The sequence below is a fragment of the Gekko japonicus genome, unplaced genomic scaffold, assembly GCF_001447785.1.
Source record: "Gekko japonicus isolate JY-2015 unplaced genomic scaffold, Gekko_japonicus_V1.1 scaffold1383, whole genome shotgun sequence".
NCBI lineage: Eukaryota > Metazoa > Chordata > Lepidosauria > Squamata > Gekkonidae > Gekko > Gekko japonicus.
The window spans coordinates 181221-200244 of NW_015162523.1; the positions used below are offsets into that span (position 1 = coordinate 181221).

A 19024-nucleotide genomic window follows, 5' to 3' on the forward strand; every position below is an offset into this window, starting at 1 on the left:
TTGTGCCTGATTTAAGCATTTTGGTATGTTACGTGGATTTTTGGAGAGGGTGTGTGTGTCATTTCTACATAATATCCGTTGCTTCCCAGTGTCATGAGGCGAGGCAGCCCACCCAAGCCGTTGCTCAGATCTGAGCTCCCAGTTGTCGGCTTCTGAGGCATGTTCAGGCATCTCATGGTTACTGCCGAGCAGGCCCGTAGCTAGGATTTTTCAAGCCGTGGGGGCATTTAAATTTCTTAGGGGGCACTGGCTAATCAGATTAATCCGGGGGAGAAGGCTGTGACGCCCTGGGCTAGATGGGGAGTCAGGGGGCCTTGCCAGCAAGTCGGGGGGCCTAGCCCCAAGATGCCCCACTGTAGCTACGGGGTTGCGGCCAAGCCTTATTAAGGACTAGGAACTTGTGTGTGTGTTCAATGAAAGCTGGTCATCACACAGCAGGGCCAGTGTCAGCATACCCTGAGGTGGGGCAGCAGCCGGGGCCCAGGAATTCTGGTGGGGCCCACTGCCACAGACCCCCACCCACATACCTCCCCGCCACTTATCTGTACCGGTGCTGCCAGCTGCCTAGAGTCAAAAAGAAGGACACGTTGGTGGTGCACAGTGGTGGAAACGAGAGTAGCACTCTCAGCCGCACACACTGGCAGGTGGCACAGGCAACCGGGCGGGGGCAGGATTTGCAAGCAGAAGGAAGCCGCATGGGCAGATGGGGGCATGTGGGGGTGGAAAGGAGGGCGAGTGGGAGGCCCTCCTAGTGGGCAGGGGCCCCCAGTGCCTGGGACTGGCCCTGCCTCATGGGGCTGGATTGTTGGCCCCTAAACCTTTAGTGCAGTGGTGGCGAACCTATGGCACGGGTGCCAGGGGTCGCACTCAGAGCCCTCTCTGTGGGCACGCGTGCCATCGCCCCAGCCATGCCCAGACCATCATTAAAGTGTCGAATTCTCTGCCAAATAATTTTAAGTAAATGAAAGTATTTGGGATTGCTTTCCTTACTATGTTTGGATCATCTTAAGTTAATGTATGAGTTGTTTTTTCTAAAGTAAAACCTCAGTATTCAGGATAAATTGCCGTGTTGGCACTTTGCAATAAATAAGTGGGTTTTGGGTCGCAGTTTGGGCACTCGGTCTCTAAAAGGCTCGCCATCACTGCTTTAGTGCCTTCTGAGATCTACAGAAATTAAAATGAGATGGAGAAAGAGGACTACTTTTCTTCTGCTTCCACAAAATCCTGCCCCTGTTTCCGCCTGGACCCCCCCCCCCCCTTTTCGGACATTGGCCAGAAATTCAGCTATCATTCATTTCTTGATTTCCTGGTGTCTGTGTGAACATTTTAATGCATACCAGCCTGCTTTTAAAAACACACACACAAAAAAAAAAGAAACCCTACATTACAAAGAAACCCCACTTGTGATGAATCAGCTCTGCCCACTGAACCTGCCTGCCTCTTCACTTCCATTAGGGAAGCTTGCTCTGGATTGGAGCTTTGTTCCTCCTGGAAGCAGGATGATTCCCACCACCACTACCACTTGCCCTGACTGTTTTTCCCCCCCCCCCCCCCCAATCACAAAATGTTCCTTTTGTCTGAACTCATATGCTCAGCATTAGCCGGACACGTGAATGTCCATCAGGCCTCGGTTCTCCTGTGGCTTATTAGTATTTCCAATTTGGCAAGCGTTCAATGCATCGCACTTATTAGCCCTGAATCCTGTAGGATTTGGGGGTCTCGAGCCGGCGCTTAATAGCATGTCCTTTTCCAAAAGTGGGCCATTCATGCCAACGGCCCTTTGTCCTCGGAAAGGGCTACCAGCCATCTCCCCCTCCCTGGCAGGGAGAGGCAGGCGGCACAACAAAGCTTCCCACCCCCTGGCGACATAATGGCTTGCTAGAGAACTGGCCACCCTGACCCGCATGGCTCAGGACGGATGCTTTCAGGAAGAGGCCAGCTGCTGCCCCACAGCCCAGGAACGCTGGGATTGCGCCTTCCACGCAGCGCTGCAAGAGGCCAAACAGGGCAAGTATCTCCCCCTGAGAGTAGACCAGCCATTCCGTAAGCGGTTAGATGCACCGTTCAGTGTCCTGCTTCCTGGGGGGGGGGGGGCCTCAGGAGACCCTTTGACCTTGGGGCCAGAAGTACCTGAAAAGGCCAGGGAGTCTGCTTCTGCTTGCATTTGCACTCGGGGGCAGGTGGAACAGGAGGGAGAGCTCCAGCCTTACAGCTTGGACCAAATGCCTCCCCGAAACAAGATTTTCATTATCTTGGATCAGCTCTATTCCAGGTCTCCCTAGAAGGGCGGTGTGTGTGTGTGTGTGTGTGTGTGTGTGTGTGTTGCTGAGCACCTGGCTAACCCATCCCTGACCTTCCCTCGCCTGCTTTATCCCTTCTTAACCTGTTACCTGCCTTACACCTGAGTGCCCAACAGCCGTGGTTGTCAAAAAAAAAAAAGAAGAAGGTGAGAGCGAGCCGACTGGCGCCATCATGGGATTTAACTTGGGACGGAGGTGGAGGAGCTGCCAAAAAGTCCACAAGGAAGGCCCAATTTAATTCTGCGCCCGGAACGCTCCGTGCCTCCTTTGGCCCTCAGCTTTCTTTGCCTTTCCATGTGAGTTGAACCGCTTTTATTTTTATACCTCCGGAGGATTGCTCCTGGCATGGGAGAATTCAGACCCAAGCGATCCTTCTGTGGGGAGTGCAGCGGAGGCCGGGGAGAGAGACCTCCCCGGCAGCCTCTTCCTCTCTGACATCTCGATGCAGCAATTAGGTTGCCATTGTGGCTTAATGATCCCTGGCTTCTTCCAAAATGGGATTACTCTGTGGGGTGCTGAGCCTCTTAAAGACGGAACAGCCCTCCCTGCTTTTCCTTCCCTTTTCCTAGCTTCAGAGCGGTTTCCTGGAGTTCCTTGCAAGGTTGTGTGTTTGGTTCCCTTGATAACCAGCACTAGTGGTAGGGGGTCTTTAGGACAATTCGACCTAGAAATGCTTTTTACATGACCTTGGGGTGGGCAGTAGTATTTACGGACGGAAATTCTAGAGTCTTTTGCCTCGTTGCCGGGCATCATGGGGTGCGCCGTCCCTCGCTGTGGGGTAAGTCAGGAGCAACCTGTTTAACCCCCTCCCCCAAGAACCAAAAGACTGGCATCGGCTCTCGATTGGTGGGCCCATTAATGGGCCGTAACCCTGGCAATTACTGGATGGCCTTTGGCTGCAGCTCTCTTGCGCAGTCTTGTACAGATGATGCCAAGCTTCCCCCAGCACTTCAGTCCCTAGGTACATTTCGGTATCTTGTCTTGATCTCCTGCTAGGGTGCCTTAAAACCGCTGAAGGGGAGAGAGAAATTGGGCTGCCGAAGGGATTCCAGGAACTCCCCTTCTCTGCCCGGTAAGAGAGGAGTTCCCACAGAAGGAATCACAAATCTTTAAGCATAGTTCTTGTTGTTATTAGTTAGCGCTGATCTAGTGCATTTGGAGGGTTTGGGGTCCTTCTCGTGCACTAGCAAAGGGACAGACTGCTTGTTTTATGTGGGAGAGTTGAATCAGGTCTCCAGGCTGATTTTAATGTTGAAAACGGGAGCGGGGGGGGGGGGGGGGGGGATAGCTCAGATCAGAGCCTCGATGCCAGAGGCAGACCCTTTCCTCAATGCCATTTAGAGACACCCCCAATGCCCCTTTCTGCTGTTAACTGTGGTAGGGATAATAATAAATGTCCATATTTTTGCCTCCCTTTTGTCCCTTTTTGGGACTAATAGCCCCTGTCTTTCCATTTCTTTCTTTTTATCCTACCCTTCTTCCAAAGAGGTCCGGGCAGCATGAATGGTTCTCCGTCCCTCTCCCCACGCACAGACACTAATTGATAATAACTGTCGTATGGCAGTGTGTGTCGTATAGCCAGGAGATCTGAAGTTTGTCTGGCAGCCTTAAGTTCTAACTCTTTTAGCGTTATGCATCACTAAAGTTGGTAGCTCGACTTATGGCTGGGGCTGACAGAGCTCTGAGAGAGCTGTGACTGACCCAAGGTCACCCAGCTGGCTTCATGTGGAGGAGTGCAGAATCGAACCTGGTTCTCCGGATTAGAATCCGTCACTCTTAGCCAGTACACCACACTGGCTTCACACAGAGAGACATTGTGTCCTCACAACACCCGTGTGAGATAGTGTTAAGCTAAGGGATGGTGGTTGGCCCAACATCTCCCAGTGAGTTTCATGGATGAGTGCAGATTTGAACCCAGGTCTCCTGGTTCCTCGACTGGCACTCTAACCACTACACCATGCTGCCCCCACCTAGGAGCTGTCGTATAATATTAAATGAAAACATCGGGAGACATGGTCATGGATCTCTCATGTGATGTGTAGTTAGGCTTCTTAGGAATCCTTATGACAGCCCTGAAAAGTAGTCCACTATGATTATCTCAGCAGTGCAGATTTTGGGAAGGGAAGGGTGCAGCTGAGAGAGAGTGGCTTGCCTTTGTGTGACTTTGAAGTACTTGTGTTAGCCAGGAAGTCTCTGGTTCAAATATTTAGTTATAAAAATGTTGCTTAATTAATGTCGAAAGATACAGCCTCCTCTGAAATTCCAGTTTCCTGGCAGTAATGTGTAAAAAGCTAGAGCCAGTCAAATGAAAAAGAAGGAAGAAAAGATTCTGGATGAATACATACCAATGACCTTTTTGTTTTGTTTTTGTGTTTTTTAAAGAAAGCAAACTGATTCACCGTTATGCAATGTCGGAATGGCCAGAGACATAGAGCTGAGATACGTGATCAAGAGAATCATGTGATCAGGCGAATCATGTGGTGCTGCTCTTGCTGGTCTGTACCACTTCGGACTGAAGGTGGGGGATCACATGCTTGAATACTTCCTCATATTGAAAAAGAAGTCTCCCCTCGTAGAAAACTAGGATGTCAGGAACTACAGCTAGCCTATCAAACTCCCTGACATCCTAGCTTTCTGCTTGCACTGAAACTTTTCTATTCAGACATGCATTTCCCCCCCACCTCCTTTCGAAAATGGCACAGTTGCAGGAGGGCTGTTCCTTGTAATTCTTCTAACATGCGCATTAGCTCTTTGCCTTTTTCCAGAACAACAGTGGTGTGAGTCTGTTGCAGAACCGAAGACAGGGTTCTGTGGTTCCTTAACTAATTTTATCGATGACTGTTTTGTCTAAGTCTGTGAGGTCGAGTGAGATTTAAGGAGAGAGACCTATCATTGCAAAGATATTGAATTGCAGGCATCTTGAAGAAGGATATTTGTGTGAAGCGTTTGGGAGGGGAATCAGATGATTCCAGGGTTCAAGGGAGATTTGCTCTTTGAAATGATATCCTCAGTTCATGGTGGGCTCAGAAAACAGTACTCTAGACTTTCCCTTCCCCGCATATAGGATAATAACCCCCACATTGTGTGCTTAGGTCATTAGTATACTGCAAGAAATACACAGAACAACTAAAAGTTTCTGTGAGCCCAAATCAACTACCTATAAGTGGAGGTTGCTGGTGTGCTTCTGTATCTGTCAACCCCCTCTCCATTCCTTCCCTTTCGCTGACATTCCTCTTCTCTCTGCCACATTTTGTACCTCCTGGTGCACGCTCAGGTTGTTTGGGGTGCACCTGTTGTTTTCTGCATACCTGGTGAGCCTCCCCCTCCCCCGTGTGTCTGCTGCTGTCACCAGCCACCCATTGTACTGATACAGTTAATAATAAAACAATTTTTGTATAGCCACCATTAAAGTGCTTTCATCAGTGACTCAATGCAGAATTTAAGAGCAAACCAACCAAGACCAGCAATATAATATAATGCAATCGGAGACCAGCAATTAGGATTTAAGGGGGGGGAGAATGGAATGAAGGGGGAAATAGATCAGCCTGTCCCCCACCCCAGACTAACAAGGTCTCCGTCAACTGCCTAAGAGCCTTATAGCCTCTGCAGGTCAAGGGTTCTGAAGGGAGGGGGGCGCCACTATGGAGAATTTATTAAGTGTTCCCCCCCTGGGGTCTTTCTCTTGCAGGCACCAAGTCATTCAACATGATGTCCCCAACCGGTGACAACGCCGAGTTGCTGGCCGAAATCAAGGCGGGGAAGAGCCTCAAGCCGACACCCCAGAGCAAGGGCTTCACCACAGTCTTCTCGGGCTGCGGCCAGGCGGGCACCAACGTAGGTGACCGGCTGGGCTGGTTGCTTGGCCACCTTTTCAGCCTGCATGTTAAAGGGGAGGGAAGAGGCAACACGGCAATGGGGTCAACAGTGTGGGGTGATGGAGGGTTGCTTTTAGTTGCAAGGGGGAGAGCTGGGTGCACAAAGCGTCACTGAACGGGATTGGTTCCTCCAGGTAGGAGGCGAGGAATGCTTATGAACCCATCAGGTTGCCTTATGCCAAGCTGGGCGCTTGGCCTGTTGAGGTCGGTGCTGTCTAGTCTGATTATTGGCAGCTCTCAGGGTCTCAGGTCTTGCGTATCACCAGCTTGCTTCCGGATCCTTTTAAGAGTAGGTGGCACCGAGGATTGAACCTGGGACTTCCTGGTTGCAAACCAGATGCTCTAGTTTAGTGTAGTGGTTAAGTGCGTAGACTCTAATCTGGGAGAACCGGGTTTGATTCCCCACTCCTCCACTTCCACCTGCTGGATGACCTTGGGCAAGCCATAGTTCTGGCACTGCTGTTCTTGGGAAAAGAGCAGTTTCTGTCAGAGCTCTCTCAACCCCACCTGCCTCACAGGGTGTCTGTTGTGGGGAGGGGAAGGGAAAAGGAGTTTGTAAGCCACTCTGAGACTCCCTTGGGTAGTGAAGGGCGGGGTATAAATCCAATCTCTTCTCCTTCTCTTCTACCACTTAGCCACAGCCCCATGTCATTAACGAACCAGAGGAGGGGAGCTGGTGGGGTCTTTCCAGTGAGGTCACTAAGTTTTTGCTGACGGAAGCCTCTTTAAAAAAAAAAGTTTCCTAGTTTGAATTCCAAGGAATTCTCTGCCCGTCTTCTACTAACATATGACCACATTCACATATGAACATGAACTGAAGCATATCCTTGAATGCTTCTGGTTGGAGACAGAATTCAGTTTACTAAATAGCAAGCATGGGCATCCAGCCACACACATCTTTCGTGTCTGCCCACCTTGCCGTGAGATTAGGGCTGCACCCACATGCCACTGGTAACTGTGCTCTAGCAACCATCGCTAACTGGAGTTTCCTGGGCGGACAAGCCATCCCAGCTGCAAACGATTGCAATAGCATCATAATTGTGCAATGCGCAACGAAGTGTTACGGTGATGCGGTCTAAATGTGTCCTTTCCATGTTGGGAATGCATGCCCCCATGTGGTGAGAGATGGTCTTGGCCGCAAGAAGAGCAAAACCCAGTTTGGGGTAGAATTTCAATCCCAGCTCTGTCTGCAGGACAGAGAAATGTGAAATAGCGAGTAGTTAATGTTCCCTCTAAGCTGTGGAGTCTTGTGAGCAAAAATTCTACTTTGTGGGGTACTGGCATTACAGTTGTGAGCAAGCGATTTGGCTATTGCATTAATTCGTTTTCTCTGGAGTCCTCCTTCCTGAGCGAAGACAAAAATGTGTGAGCCGGAGGCTAAAAAACTGTGAGCCAGCGCACACTAACTCAGCTTAGAGGGAACAGGACTTCAGGGGGGGGGAAATTCCACGGCTGCATCCGTCTGGTGTTGGTATCCAGTATCACAATCATTTGCAGCTGGATTCAGGTGTCTGAGCAGGGAAATCCAGTTGCAGGTAATTGTTGTTGCACAAAAGAGACTCAGAAAAGAGCCAAGCTGTTTTCAGGCAGGCATCAGAAAGACCTCTTCCTCCCAATTCTCACATCCTCTTCCTTCCTCCAATGCAGGTTGAAATTCCCAACTCCTCCCCATCTCCCACCAGGACACCGACTCCCCCGTCTACTCCTGATGGGACCTCGGCACCCAGGCCCGCCACTTCGCCCGAGCCGGTGGTCAATGGCTCCTTGCCGTTGCTGGCCTCCTCGGCCCCAGCCAGCCAGATGGATATCGAGGCCCTGATCCCCACCCACGACGAACAGGGGCGGCCCATTCCAGAGTGGAAGCGCCAGGTCATGGTCCGCAAGCTGCAGATGAAGATCCAGGAAGAAGAAGAGCAAAGGCGCAAGGTACACAAAGGAGGCTGGGGAAGCGGGAGGAAGCCAGCGTGGTGTGGTGGAGCTTGCAGTGAGTTTGCTGTGAAGAAATTGCTTTGCGCAGGCCCTGTGGAGATCAAACTCTCTTGCCCACAGGCAGTGGCTACCGGTTGTTCTAGTGTCTTCCCCTGGTGGGCCAGAGGAATCTGGTGATGCTTTGAGATCCAAACCCAGCTTGCTCTTTGGTTCTGACAAAGTCTTCAAGGAAGGAGAGCCAGTTTGGTGTAGTGGTTAAGTGCGCGGACTCTAATCTGGGAGAACCGGGTTTGATTCCCCACTCCTCCACTTGCACCAGCTGATGTGACCTTGGGTCAGTCACAAGCTCTGGCACAGCTGTCCTTGAAAAAGAGCAGTTTCTGCCAGAGCTCTCTCAGCCCCACCCACCTCACAGGGAGTCTGTTGTGGGGAGGGGAAGGGAAAGGAGTTTGTAAGCCGCTCTGAGACTCGCAAGTGAAGGGCGGGGTATAAATCCAACCACCACCACCACCACCTCCTCCTCCTCCTCCTCCTCCTCCTCCTCCTGCTGCAAGCTGGGGGTGGTGGTGGTGGTGTTCTTGTTTATTTTGTGTTCAGTTGACTGGAGACTGTTCTCATCTCACTCTTTTCTCCCCTTCTTCCCCCAAATTAATAAAATAATGCATCATTGTATATTTCCCCCCCTAAATGCATCATTGTATACTTCCCCCCCTAAATTTTCTCTGCTCCCCACTCCCTGGAAAACCAGATCAATTGGGTTTAGAGTTTGCATGAGAGAAAAGGCCGAGAACTTCAATGCACTTTTCAAACAATTTTTTTTTAGAAAGAACAGTACATTGAAACTAGGAGACATAACTTTCTTTTTTTCAGAACCTTAACCAGGAAAATAATACTAAAGCCACAGTCTGCTAAGAGTTGAGCAGCGATTAGGACTGGATAATTTCCAGCAACCCCCTCGGGTATCTTTTATCAGTAACATGATAGATCAGTTTTCAAATGCTCTCTGACATCTGTCCTTCCTTGACTTCCTGTCTAGTGAATCGCTCTAGAGCAGGGGTCCCCAATGTGTTGCCCATGGGCACAATGGTACCCGCCAACACTTTTCCTGGTGCCCACAATAGGAAGTGGGTGGGGCCAGGTAGAGCTTTTGCTCAACAAGACTTCTGATTGGCTATTGGAGACTTGATTGACGGTGCAGATTTTTAAGAGTGTTGCTTTGGCGGCAGCTGCCAACACGGCACAGGCATCTTCACTGTGCTGCTGAAGTTAAGCTGTGGCAGTCATTTTTGTGGCTGGCTCCGCCTCCTGCAGCAACCATTTTGTGGCGGTGCCCACCATGCCAGAATCCCACAGGTGTCTGCAGGCTTGAAAAAGCTGAGGAACCCTGCTCTAGAGGACAGCGATTGAGACCCGTCTATCGTACAGATATTATTCAGCTATACTGTTTCAGTCCCGCATTCACTTACTGGGGAAGAAGGCCCATTGATCGCAAATTGTCTCTATCAGCCTGGGTCTGATGAAGAACATAAGAACATAAGAGAAGCCAATGCTGGATCAGGGCAATGGCCCATCCAGTCCAACACTGTCACACAGTGGCCAAAAATACCAGGTGCCATCAGGAGGTCCAGCAGTGGGGCCAGGACACTAGAAGCCCTCCCACTGTTGCCCCCCCCCAAGCACCAAGAAGGCAGAGCATCACTTGCCCCAGACTGAGAGTTCCTGTCTATATCTTGTGGCTAATAGCCACTGGTGGATCTCTGCTCCATATGCTTATCCAATTCCCTCTTGAAGCCGTCCATGCCTGTAGCCGCCACCACCTCCTGTGGCAGTGAATTCCATGTGTTCAGATGTCCCTGTTTTGGCAAGTGGCTTTTAGGTGGCACAGAATCATTCAAGTGGTGGCCGTCTGTTGAAGTAAGACCCTAATCTTGACTTCTCTGACCTTAGTTGAGCCCCACGCTGGTGTTTCTGGAGGTAGTGTTGGACAAAAATGGAAATTGACAGGATGTGGTTCTCTCCTAATGTCAGGGCTCATCCAGGGATTCACTCTAGGTAGAGCACAGCCTCCATGCCAACCTGTCTGCCAAGGTCCTTACATGTATAATATAATGTAACACTTCAATGAAAATTACTAACGAATATTAACACCACACTTATTAAATTACCTCTCAAAGTACATACAATATCAAAATATCTTATAGTTTCAGTATCAATATAATGCATTCAGCTTGTAGCGTAAACCATCAATTTCAGCTTGTTGCTTGAAAGCATATCCAACAGCAGTAGGGTTACATTTCATTCTCACCACAATGCTGAATATATGTTTCAACTTAAGTTCCCAAGGTCTCTGTTTAACTCAATTTCAGCTAGTTGCTTGAAAGCGTATCAGACGGCAGTAAAGTTATATCTTATTCTCTCCACAGTGTTGAATATCTGTTGCAGTTTCAATCCCCAGAGTCTCTGTATACGAGCTTTCCAAATGAGACGGTCCAACAATTAGGCTCTGTATACATACAGACTCAATTCCAGCCTGAAGCATTCACTAGCTCCTTTCCGTTTCTGCAATTTCTTTCTTTTTCAAAGGTGGAACTGCTCCTCATCTGTAAACGCTCAAGCAGAAAATTTTTCTCAAGTCTCACCAAACATTTCTTCTGGGTTTCTGCCAAGAACTCAGGCGACTCCCATTGTAAACCATTGGCCTATCAAGGTCCGTCTTGTCTACTCAGCCTGGCAGTGGTCTCCAGGGTCTCAGGCAGAGCTCTTTCACATACACTGTGGCCTGGTTCTTTTTAACTGGGGATGCCAGGGATTGAACCCAGAATCTTCTGCATGCCAAGCAAAAGCTCTTCGACTGAGCCACAGCCAGCCCCTCCCAAGTGCACTCTGTTTTCCTGTGATTGTGTATTGCCAGGAATGCGAATGGCAGAATATACCACGAGGGGATGTTCGTTCACCTTTACTGACCTTTTCATTCGGGTGTCCCTAATAAGGCAATCCAGGGTTCCTTGGGTATGCACAGAGAAAGGCTTTTTGATTGCTGTTCTCAGGGGGGGGGGGAAGCAGAAAAATCTACTCTGTGGCGTATACTTAGGAGCCAGAGTGGTGTACTAGCTAGAGCACTGGACTAGGACCTGCAAGGTCCCGGGTTCAAACCCCCCCCCCCCACTCTGCTGTGGAAGCAGTCCTTGGGGAAGCAGCCCCACTCTGCCGTGCTCTTGGTACATGTAAGTTGTTTGCAGCTGTGCTGATCCGAAATCAAAATCCAAAAAAGCACAAGCCCTTTTATTAGGACTGACCAAAATGACACAAAACAGTGTGCAAGCTGTCGAGTTCTCCAGAACTCTTCGTCAGGTTGGATGGAGGATCTTGGACCAGTCACTCTCTCGTATCACCCCTCTCCTTGAATAAAACGCCTCTCTTCGTATTCTTACCTTCTACTTAATCTCCCCACTACACACATAAAGACAAGTCTCTCTGCCAGTCATATTAAATGTCCATTTCCCTTATGTCCTCTGCTTTGTCCTTCCATGACTGCCCTTTCGCTATCTCGGAACACTCATGAACATTCCGTGTGTCATCATGGGCTCAGCCAATAGCTGAGGGGCAAGAGAGAGTCCTGCAAACTACTTTCAGTGGCCTTCTAACAGAATTATTTTCTCCCAACTCATTTGATTTTTTTTCTTGTGAGATTTTTCTGTGTGCTGGGAGTTGTTGGAGTGGTAGAGGAGAGATGGCATGCATCTCCTATGACCTCCGCATGGTTTTGAGCTCTGTGCCTTGGTGTGGCTGTCTCTAAAATGCGTTTAACCTGCAGTATGCGCCAAGGGTCAACTCTTCAGGGCAAGAGTCACTGCGGCGATTACCTGGCTTGAGGGCCTTCCAAGTTCTGACCTTTCCAGCTGCTTTTAAATTGGGTCCATTTGGCTAGCAAGGAGAAAAAAAAAAGACATTCTCCCCCCTCAAACTTCCATTTCCCCTGAACACAATACTGCAGGAATAAATGCCTTACATGATCACTCAGTGGTGTAATGTGTGAACACCTCCCGGCGGGGTCTGCCGTTGAATCAATAACACCACTCTGTTCCTTGTGCGGTTCTCTCGCATGCCCACCACGTGAGCTGAAAAAAATGTAAGTGTCTGTCTCTCCACCACTCCCACACTGCCTACCCATCCTGTCCACCCCAGCCTGCATTGCCCCCCCCCCAGCTGAACACCCTCAACCAGCCTGGGCCATTACCATTACACCACGAGGGGACATGTAAGGCCTAGTGTGTGCAAAACAAAGGACTGTGTAGAGGCCAATCCTGAGGGAGACGTTTGCCCTATGTTCTTTTTTCGCCCTGCCTTAGCTTCACTCCGGTAGCTACTACCCTCAGGAAGGCTGGCGATACTCCCATGCCCACAATGCCATCCTCGGTCCCTTTGGGGAGCTCATGACTGAGGAGGACATCCTCCGCATTGAGAAGCAAATTGAGAACCTCCAGGTGATGCACAAGGTTCAGAAAGTGGAGACTGAGCTGGAGCAGCTGGAGACCGAGCTGCAGCAACTGCTGCCTGTCTCCGCCGCCTTGGCGAACGAACATTTCACCATCAATCCCAAGCGCATGCAGGGACGAGCCGACGATCTCCCGGCCTGGTGCAGCAAGATCTCGACTCTCCTGAAGAGTATGGCCATCCTCCTGGCCACACTGGGAGGAAAGGCCACTAGCCTGGCTGACATGGTGACCCCGGAAGGGCTGGAGCAAGTGGACAACGCTGTAGAGGCTTCTCAGCGGGCCTCGCCTCCCTTGAAAGATGGCCCAGCCAACATTGCCCGCTCCCAGTCCTTTAGCTGCACCCGAGAGGAAGTGGAGAAGGAGATCATGCAGTGGGGAGTGTCCGTGAAGAACCTCAAGGCCAACTATGAGTTGCACATTCAGTCCCAGTTACCCAATACCTCATCTGGCCGAGTGTACAAACGGAAGAGATCTCTTCCCGTGGGAACCGCACCATTTGCCTATAGCCGAGAACCCATCTTGGAAGAAGACTACATCAGTGGCATTGAGGGGTTTGGTGTGCTGGGGGAGGACATCCCTGCCATTGGCATGGAGCCACCCATTCAGCTCTCACACGTCCCGTTGCTCTATGGGGAAGTGGGGCCCCTCTTCCCCACACAGGGGAATGCTCAGTGTGTAGGAGGAGATCCCTTTGGGGAAGCTTTGTTCAGTCCGGACCACATGACCAGGAGTCTCACGGTGCAGACAGAACTGAGCTGTGTCCAAGACTATATTGACATGCGGAAGGAAAGAATCGTCTACCTTTTCCTCGAGCACTGGAAGAAGTGGACCTTCACCGAATCGGACAAGCCAGCGACCCCCAAAAGGAAGGTGGCCACGACTCTGAGTGTTGATTTGGCCGAAGACCACAAAGCGTACAACGGCACGGACGATATCCTGTCAATCGAGTTGGGGAAAAAGCCCAGCGACGATGACCGGCTCTTGTATTTCATGAAGCAACGGCAAGTGGTGGGGAAGCTGATAGCTCACTGGAGAAACATCATCAGCCAGGTGCCCACCAGGCAGATCCGGCGCCTGAGCCGCACCAACATGCTCTACTGGCCTGAGCATTTCCTGCCCCATGTCAGTGGCACGCCAGTGGAGTACGACAGCCTCACCCTAGATCTCTTCATGCTGGGCTACTTCCAGTTGCTGGAAATGAGCATGACCCGGGAAGAGCGCAAGTTCCGCCACCTCCTCTGCTACGAGATGTTTGACCGGCTGGGTAGCCACAGCTGGGAGCTCATCCGCCAGTTCCACAAAGTGGTGATGGAGGAGATCGAGGCTGGCAAGAGGGATTGGCTGGACGGCTTCGAGGACCTCAAGCAGGAGTTCTTTGGGGACAACTTGCGACCTGACAGTGCGGCCGTGGCGGAAGCGGAGGTGCCGGCAGAGGCGTGCCACCCTCCTGTCCTCTGCCACCAGGAATCGTCTCAGACCTTGATCAGCAGCATCCAAGAACCCACCAGCCCTACTGCAGATGAACTGGCCCCAACCCCGACCCCTAAAAGTAGGAAAAGCTCCGTCCAGCTGGTTTCGGAGCTCGGGGAATTCAGCAACGAAGACATTTGCCGCTATATAGACCGTAGCTTCTCCTTTTGGAAGGAGAAAGAGGCAGAGATGTTTGACATCTGAGGGTGCCCCTTGGGTGGGTGGAGAGGGCTGTCATCTTTCACACATGCTGAGTTCCGGCCCAGTTTCAGCATCCCACCTTGGGGTTGGCCAATCCCAACCCCACCCACCTTGCTGGAAGGCGTTCCTGGGGGCACTCCAAGATAGCAATGCAACTTCACCAGAGCTGGTTGTGAGAGTGGGCCGGAGGTCACAACGGCCCTCGGCAAGGGCTTTTGCTTGCGTCCTTGGACGGAGGCGAGAGACCACGGCTGCGCTTTTGTGCGACCTGGAGCTAAGCCCTAGTGGGGAAGTGCTTTCACTCGTGTGAACATCTGAAGCTTCTAAAACTCAGAGTCACCCAGTGAAACTGATTGGTGGTAGATTCAAGTCCCACTAAAGAAAATCCCTTCTTTCCACTGGTGTATTACTAGCTTATGGGATTTGCTGCCGCCATGCATGGCAGTGGCCAGAGTGCCTTAGATGCTGGATAAATTCATAGAGGAAGGCGCAGTCTGTCCACATCTGTTAGCCCCTATGGCAAAATAGCTGTCACCAGATGTTGGAGGGAAGTCGGTCATCTTCATGAGAGCTTCCCAACTGCCCACTGCTGGGTTGGATGTATCAGTGGTCATCCGATCAGGCCAGGGGTCTTTCGACATTCTTATAATGAGTCAGATTTTTGGTCTATCCAACATCAGTGGCTGTGGAAGGGCTCAGGTGGGCTTCTTTCCCTACACTCGCTACCCAAGACCCTTTTTAACAGATGGCAGGGGTTGAGCCTGGAACTTGTAGCCTGTAAAACCCTCCCCCATTAATAGTAATGTTTTTACAAGAACCCTTGAAAGCAATTTCCCCAGAGTACATAGGATTCACATTAGGATCTCCTGGGGAAGTCAGTTTGGTTGTAGTGGTTAAGTGCGCGGGCTGTAATCTGGGAGAACCGGGTTTGATTCTCCACTCCTCCACATGCACCTGGCTGGATGACCTTGGGCAAACCGTAGTTCTGATAAGAGCTGTTCTTGAAAAAAAGAGCAGTTTCTGTGAAGAGCTCTCTCAGCCCCACCTACCTCATAGGGTGTCTGTTGTGGGGAGGGGAAGGGAAAGGAGTTTGTAAGCCACTCTGAGACACCTTTGGGTAGTGAAGGGCGGGGTATAAATCCAATCTCTTCTTCTTCTTCACATAGAGAGAGGGGGAGAGAGAGAGAGAGAGAATTATCTCCCAACGGCATACACCAATCAAAACCCGAGCAGCAAACTTTTGCTCAAGAATAAAGCTAAAAACATGAACTGATAAGATAAAACTTAGACAGTAAAAAGGAAAAGGGAGAGTAATGGTCTCCAATTATAATTACAACCAGAGTTTTCACCAAAGCTGTAGTTCATAGCGTCTGGAGTGGAGGGAACCTGGTTGAACCATGGAGGTGGAGGCTTCCCTCCTCTGGCTTTAGGAATTGAGAACGCAGCAGTTCCTCTGGGTTCCTTGAGGAGAAGGTCAATCGTGGAAGACAGCTTTCCCGAAAAATAGTTTCCCCGCTACTACCAGACTTCCTCAGCAATGTGCAGCCACAGTATAATGTTGGGCATGTTCTAGGGGATGCCGCCTTGGTTCATGCAGGGCAGTGGTGAAACCCAACTGGTTTGGCCTGGTCCCTGCACGGGCTGAAAGCAATCTTGCAGTGTATCCTCCACCCCACCCCCCTCCCCTGTCCTCTTCAGTGCAAGAGGTTCTTCAGCAAGTAAATCAGCATGGAGAACATGCCCTGTGTGTAGATGGGCTTAAGGATGCATTTGGGGGCAGGAAAGAGAAAAGACAGCCAATGTACTATAGTGCCAGCTCCCTAAGTAGCCTAAATTTAAGTGAAACCAAGCTTGGCTCATGGGGGCTGCTTCGAATGAGTTATTCTGCCTTCTGTGTAAGGTGCAGGCTTGGTTTGTGTCTGCTATGCATAAACGTCCCTGTTTCTCAAGCATTTGACAGCTAAGGCACACTTCTTCTTAATTAAAATGGACACACATTTCCCTCTTATGTATGAAGGATGGGCTTTTTTAGCCTTATGGCTAAGAACCAACTATCTATGACTAGCCCACCCAAGTGTGTGTTGCTGGGTGTGCCCTATAATTGAAAGGAAACCAATTCAGAACAGTGACTCATTCAGAGATGCAATGGGCAGCCTTCTCCATAGGTAGGTAACTCTGTATTGAAAACGATTGATTTAGTCATATGAGATGAAGAGAAGAGGGCAGAATTATCCACCCCCCAGTGGATGCTGATTGGAAGGAGGAGAGGCCTGGTCAGTGAATCATGCAGAGGCACAGCAGGCAGCCTTCTTCCAATCAGCATGTCTGTAACTGGTGTGATTACGTGCTGTTTCTCCAGGAAGAAATCTTGCGACATAGGCTGCAGTCCGTTGTCTCCGAGTGCATTATAATGCCAGATGATCAACGGAGAAAATTTGGACATTCTGTTTAATAGATTCTCTTTCCAGTTGGATGGGTGACCAGAGGGATCCTGTTTGAGCTGGTCTGTTTTGTGATGTGGTTTGTTTCTTCCCTGCACATTTCATGTCCTCTTGTTTGCCTTTTAAAACTCGAGCCACTGAAAGCCGAAGAAAGTCAAGTTGATTGTATAAGCAGAGGTTGGGGGGGGGGATTTGGGCGGGTGTGCCTACTTGGGGCTCTTGTTTTCCGTGGTGAAATAAAGGTGTGTGATGCATGGAAGGAACTGGCCATCTTTATTATTAACAGGAGGGAGGTTTGAGTCCGTCAGTATGTTTCTTGCACTGAATATGGAATGTTGAATATTATTCTGTGAGGGTTTGGGGGGGGGATAGGAGCATAGGAGGTGTCCAGAGCGGCTTCCCAGACTCTCAGGGTTTAACACCTACTTCTTGTCAACAGTGCCATTGTTGTTCCATGGATGAGCAGGCTCAAGTCTAGTGATCAGCTCAACTTTGTGATTTCAGCAAGGGCAAGACAAGACCCCAGAGCCGCAGCTCTGTTAAATAGCATGCAGTTGCCACACCCAAACACACCCCACTCCCAATGATAGGCTGTTTACATAACATTACTACTTGAATGGTTACTTCCAGAGTCCTGGTAGGCTATTATTCTTGTGCCTCAAGCTCAGCCAGTCTCTGTTGTGACATACCTGGAATGGTTCAGTCCCAATATATAACAGCCATCCTAAACAGAGCTATGCTCTTCTGTGTCTACAGATGTCGATGGACATAACTCTTCTTTGGTTGGCACTGCAAACCCAACTAATGAGGAGGTGGGATAGCAAAAAACCCAGTGTGGACTAGTGGCTTTATTGGCAAGAGTGCTTTAAAAACCCTTTCCCCTTCTTTTCCGGATGCTGCAGACTTCATCTTGTCTGTGCTTTGGCTTCCACCGTACTCTTTTGCCAACATCTTCTCTCTGCACCCCCCTGTCACAACCAGTCCGGCTTGTGAACTTACCGGTTGGGGACCACATAACTGTGCATTCTGTATCACTCGTGGCGGGCTTTTGGTGCTCAAGCAATGCTACTGTTTGGCGTAGTTGGGCGTAGATATATAAAGATATATAAAGACGGGAGGAAAGTCGGTGGAATGCACAAGTGAACCCAGTTTCAGCTTTCACCAATTTGTCAGGAAATGTATGAAGTTGGACAGGTTTTTGCTTCCTCTAGGGCATGCATGGATGCTCCCTTGGGGTCTTGTAAGTTTAGTTCCTTGCAGATGGATACCATGTCAGAATGAACCTTTTCCCCTGATGTGCTATTTATCCACAGGCAGGGAATTACTGATATCTTAAGGCCTTCATGTCATTCAGTTTCCCCCCTTGTGTTCTGAAATGGTGCGGTTTAGGTGCACCATACCAGGTGCCTTTTTCTGAACCTGCCGCTTGGACTTTTGTTTTTTAAAAGGTTCTGTTCTTTGTAATTTCTGCTTTTGATGTCCATGTAGCATTTCTTGGTACTGAAAAAGGAGAAAGGAGAATCAATATTCAAGATAAATTCAAGTTGCCTTGTTTGATTGTGCAGGAAATATGTGTGTATATGAAAGCCGCAGAAGTAAAGGTACCCCTTAATACTGGGTGTATTGCCCCACACTTGTGTCATCACTAACCCAGAGAAAATGTCCACAAACATTTACCCAAACTCCAGATTGGATGCAGCAGGGATTGCACTCCTAGCCTGTGTCCCTGTTATGTCTCCTCCACCTCCTTGCACTGTTGTGTGGGAGGGTGGGATACTGCAGGGGCGGAGCCAATGCAAAGTGGGCCCAGCTGTCTTATGAATATACACATGCACCTGTTCTGTAGCAGCTCTTCCTTCAGAATCCTTGCAGGCACGTGAAACGTTGCTCCTGTGTTTGTCTCGTGCAACCGGGGAGAGGGACAGATTCTGTCTCTTCCGATGCTCTGCATCTGCACCATTCCTTTTCCTAACTGCCCAGAGCCCTTCATATACATTGCCTCAGCAATCCTTGCAAGATCCCTGTTAGTCAGCTAGTGTTATTAACTCCTGGGGGATGGTGCGGGGTGGTGGTGGTGAAGATTCATTCTTCGTATGGTAAGCAACTTCCTTACCTGCACCTGTCTTCCGGTCCTGGCCCTGCCCCTGGAGCCTTTTCCTGCTGCAGAGAGATGCCCTTGTTTGGCAATATCACTCACTCTGTTTTCTTTCCTTACAATCACCCATTCTGTCACTTGTCTGTCTCTCGCCTTTCCGCCAAGCAGCTCAGAGTCATCTAGGTCATGTATTTCACAAGCAACCATAGGAAGCTGC

General features: G+C 49.9%; 1 protein-coding gene across 1 annotated transcript in view; it reads left to right on the forward strand.

The window, feature by feature from the left end:
* ESPN (espin) overlaps positions 1-19024 on the forward strand; it is a 140119-nt gene that overhangs the window by 111160 nt on the left and 9935 nt on the right. Inside the window, exons 11-12 of the mRNA XM_015406261.1 lie at positions 5989-6134; positions 7823-8101. Coding sequence (XP_015261747.1) covers positions 5989-6134; positions 7823-8101 — 425 coding nt within the window. The remainder of the gene's footprint in view (positions 1-5988; positions 6135-7822; positions 8102-19024) is intronic.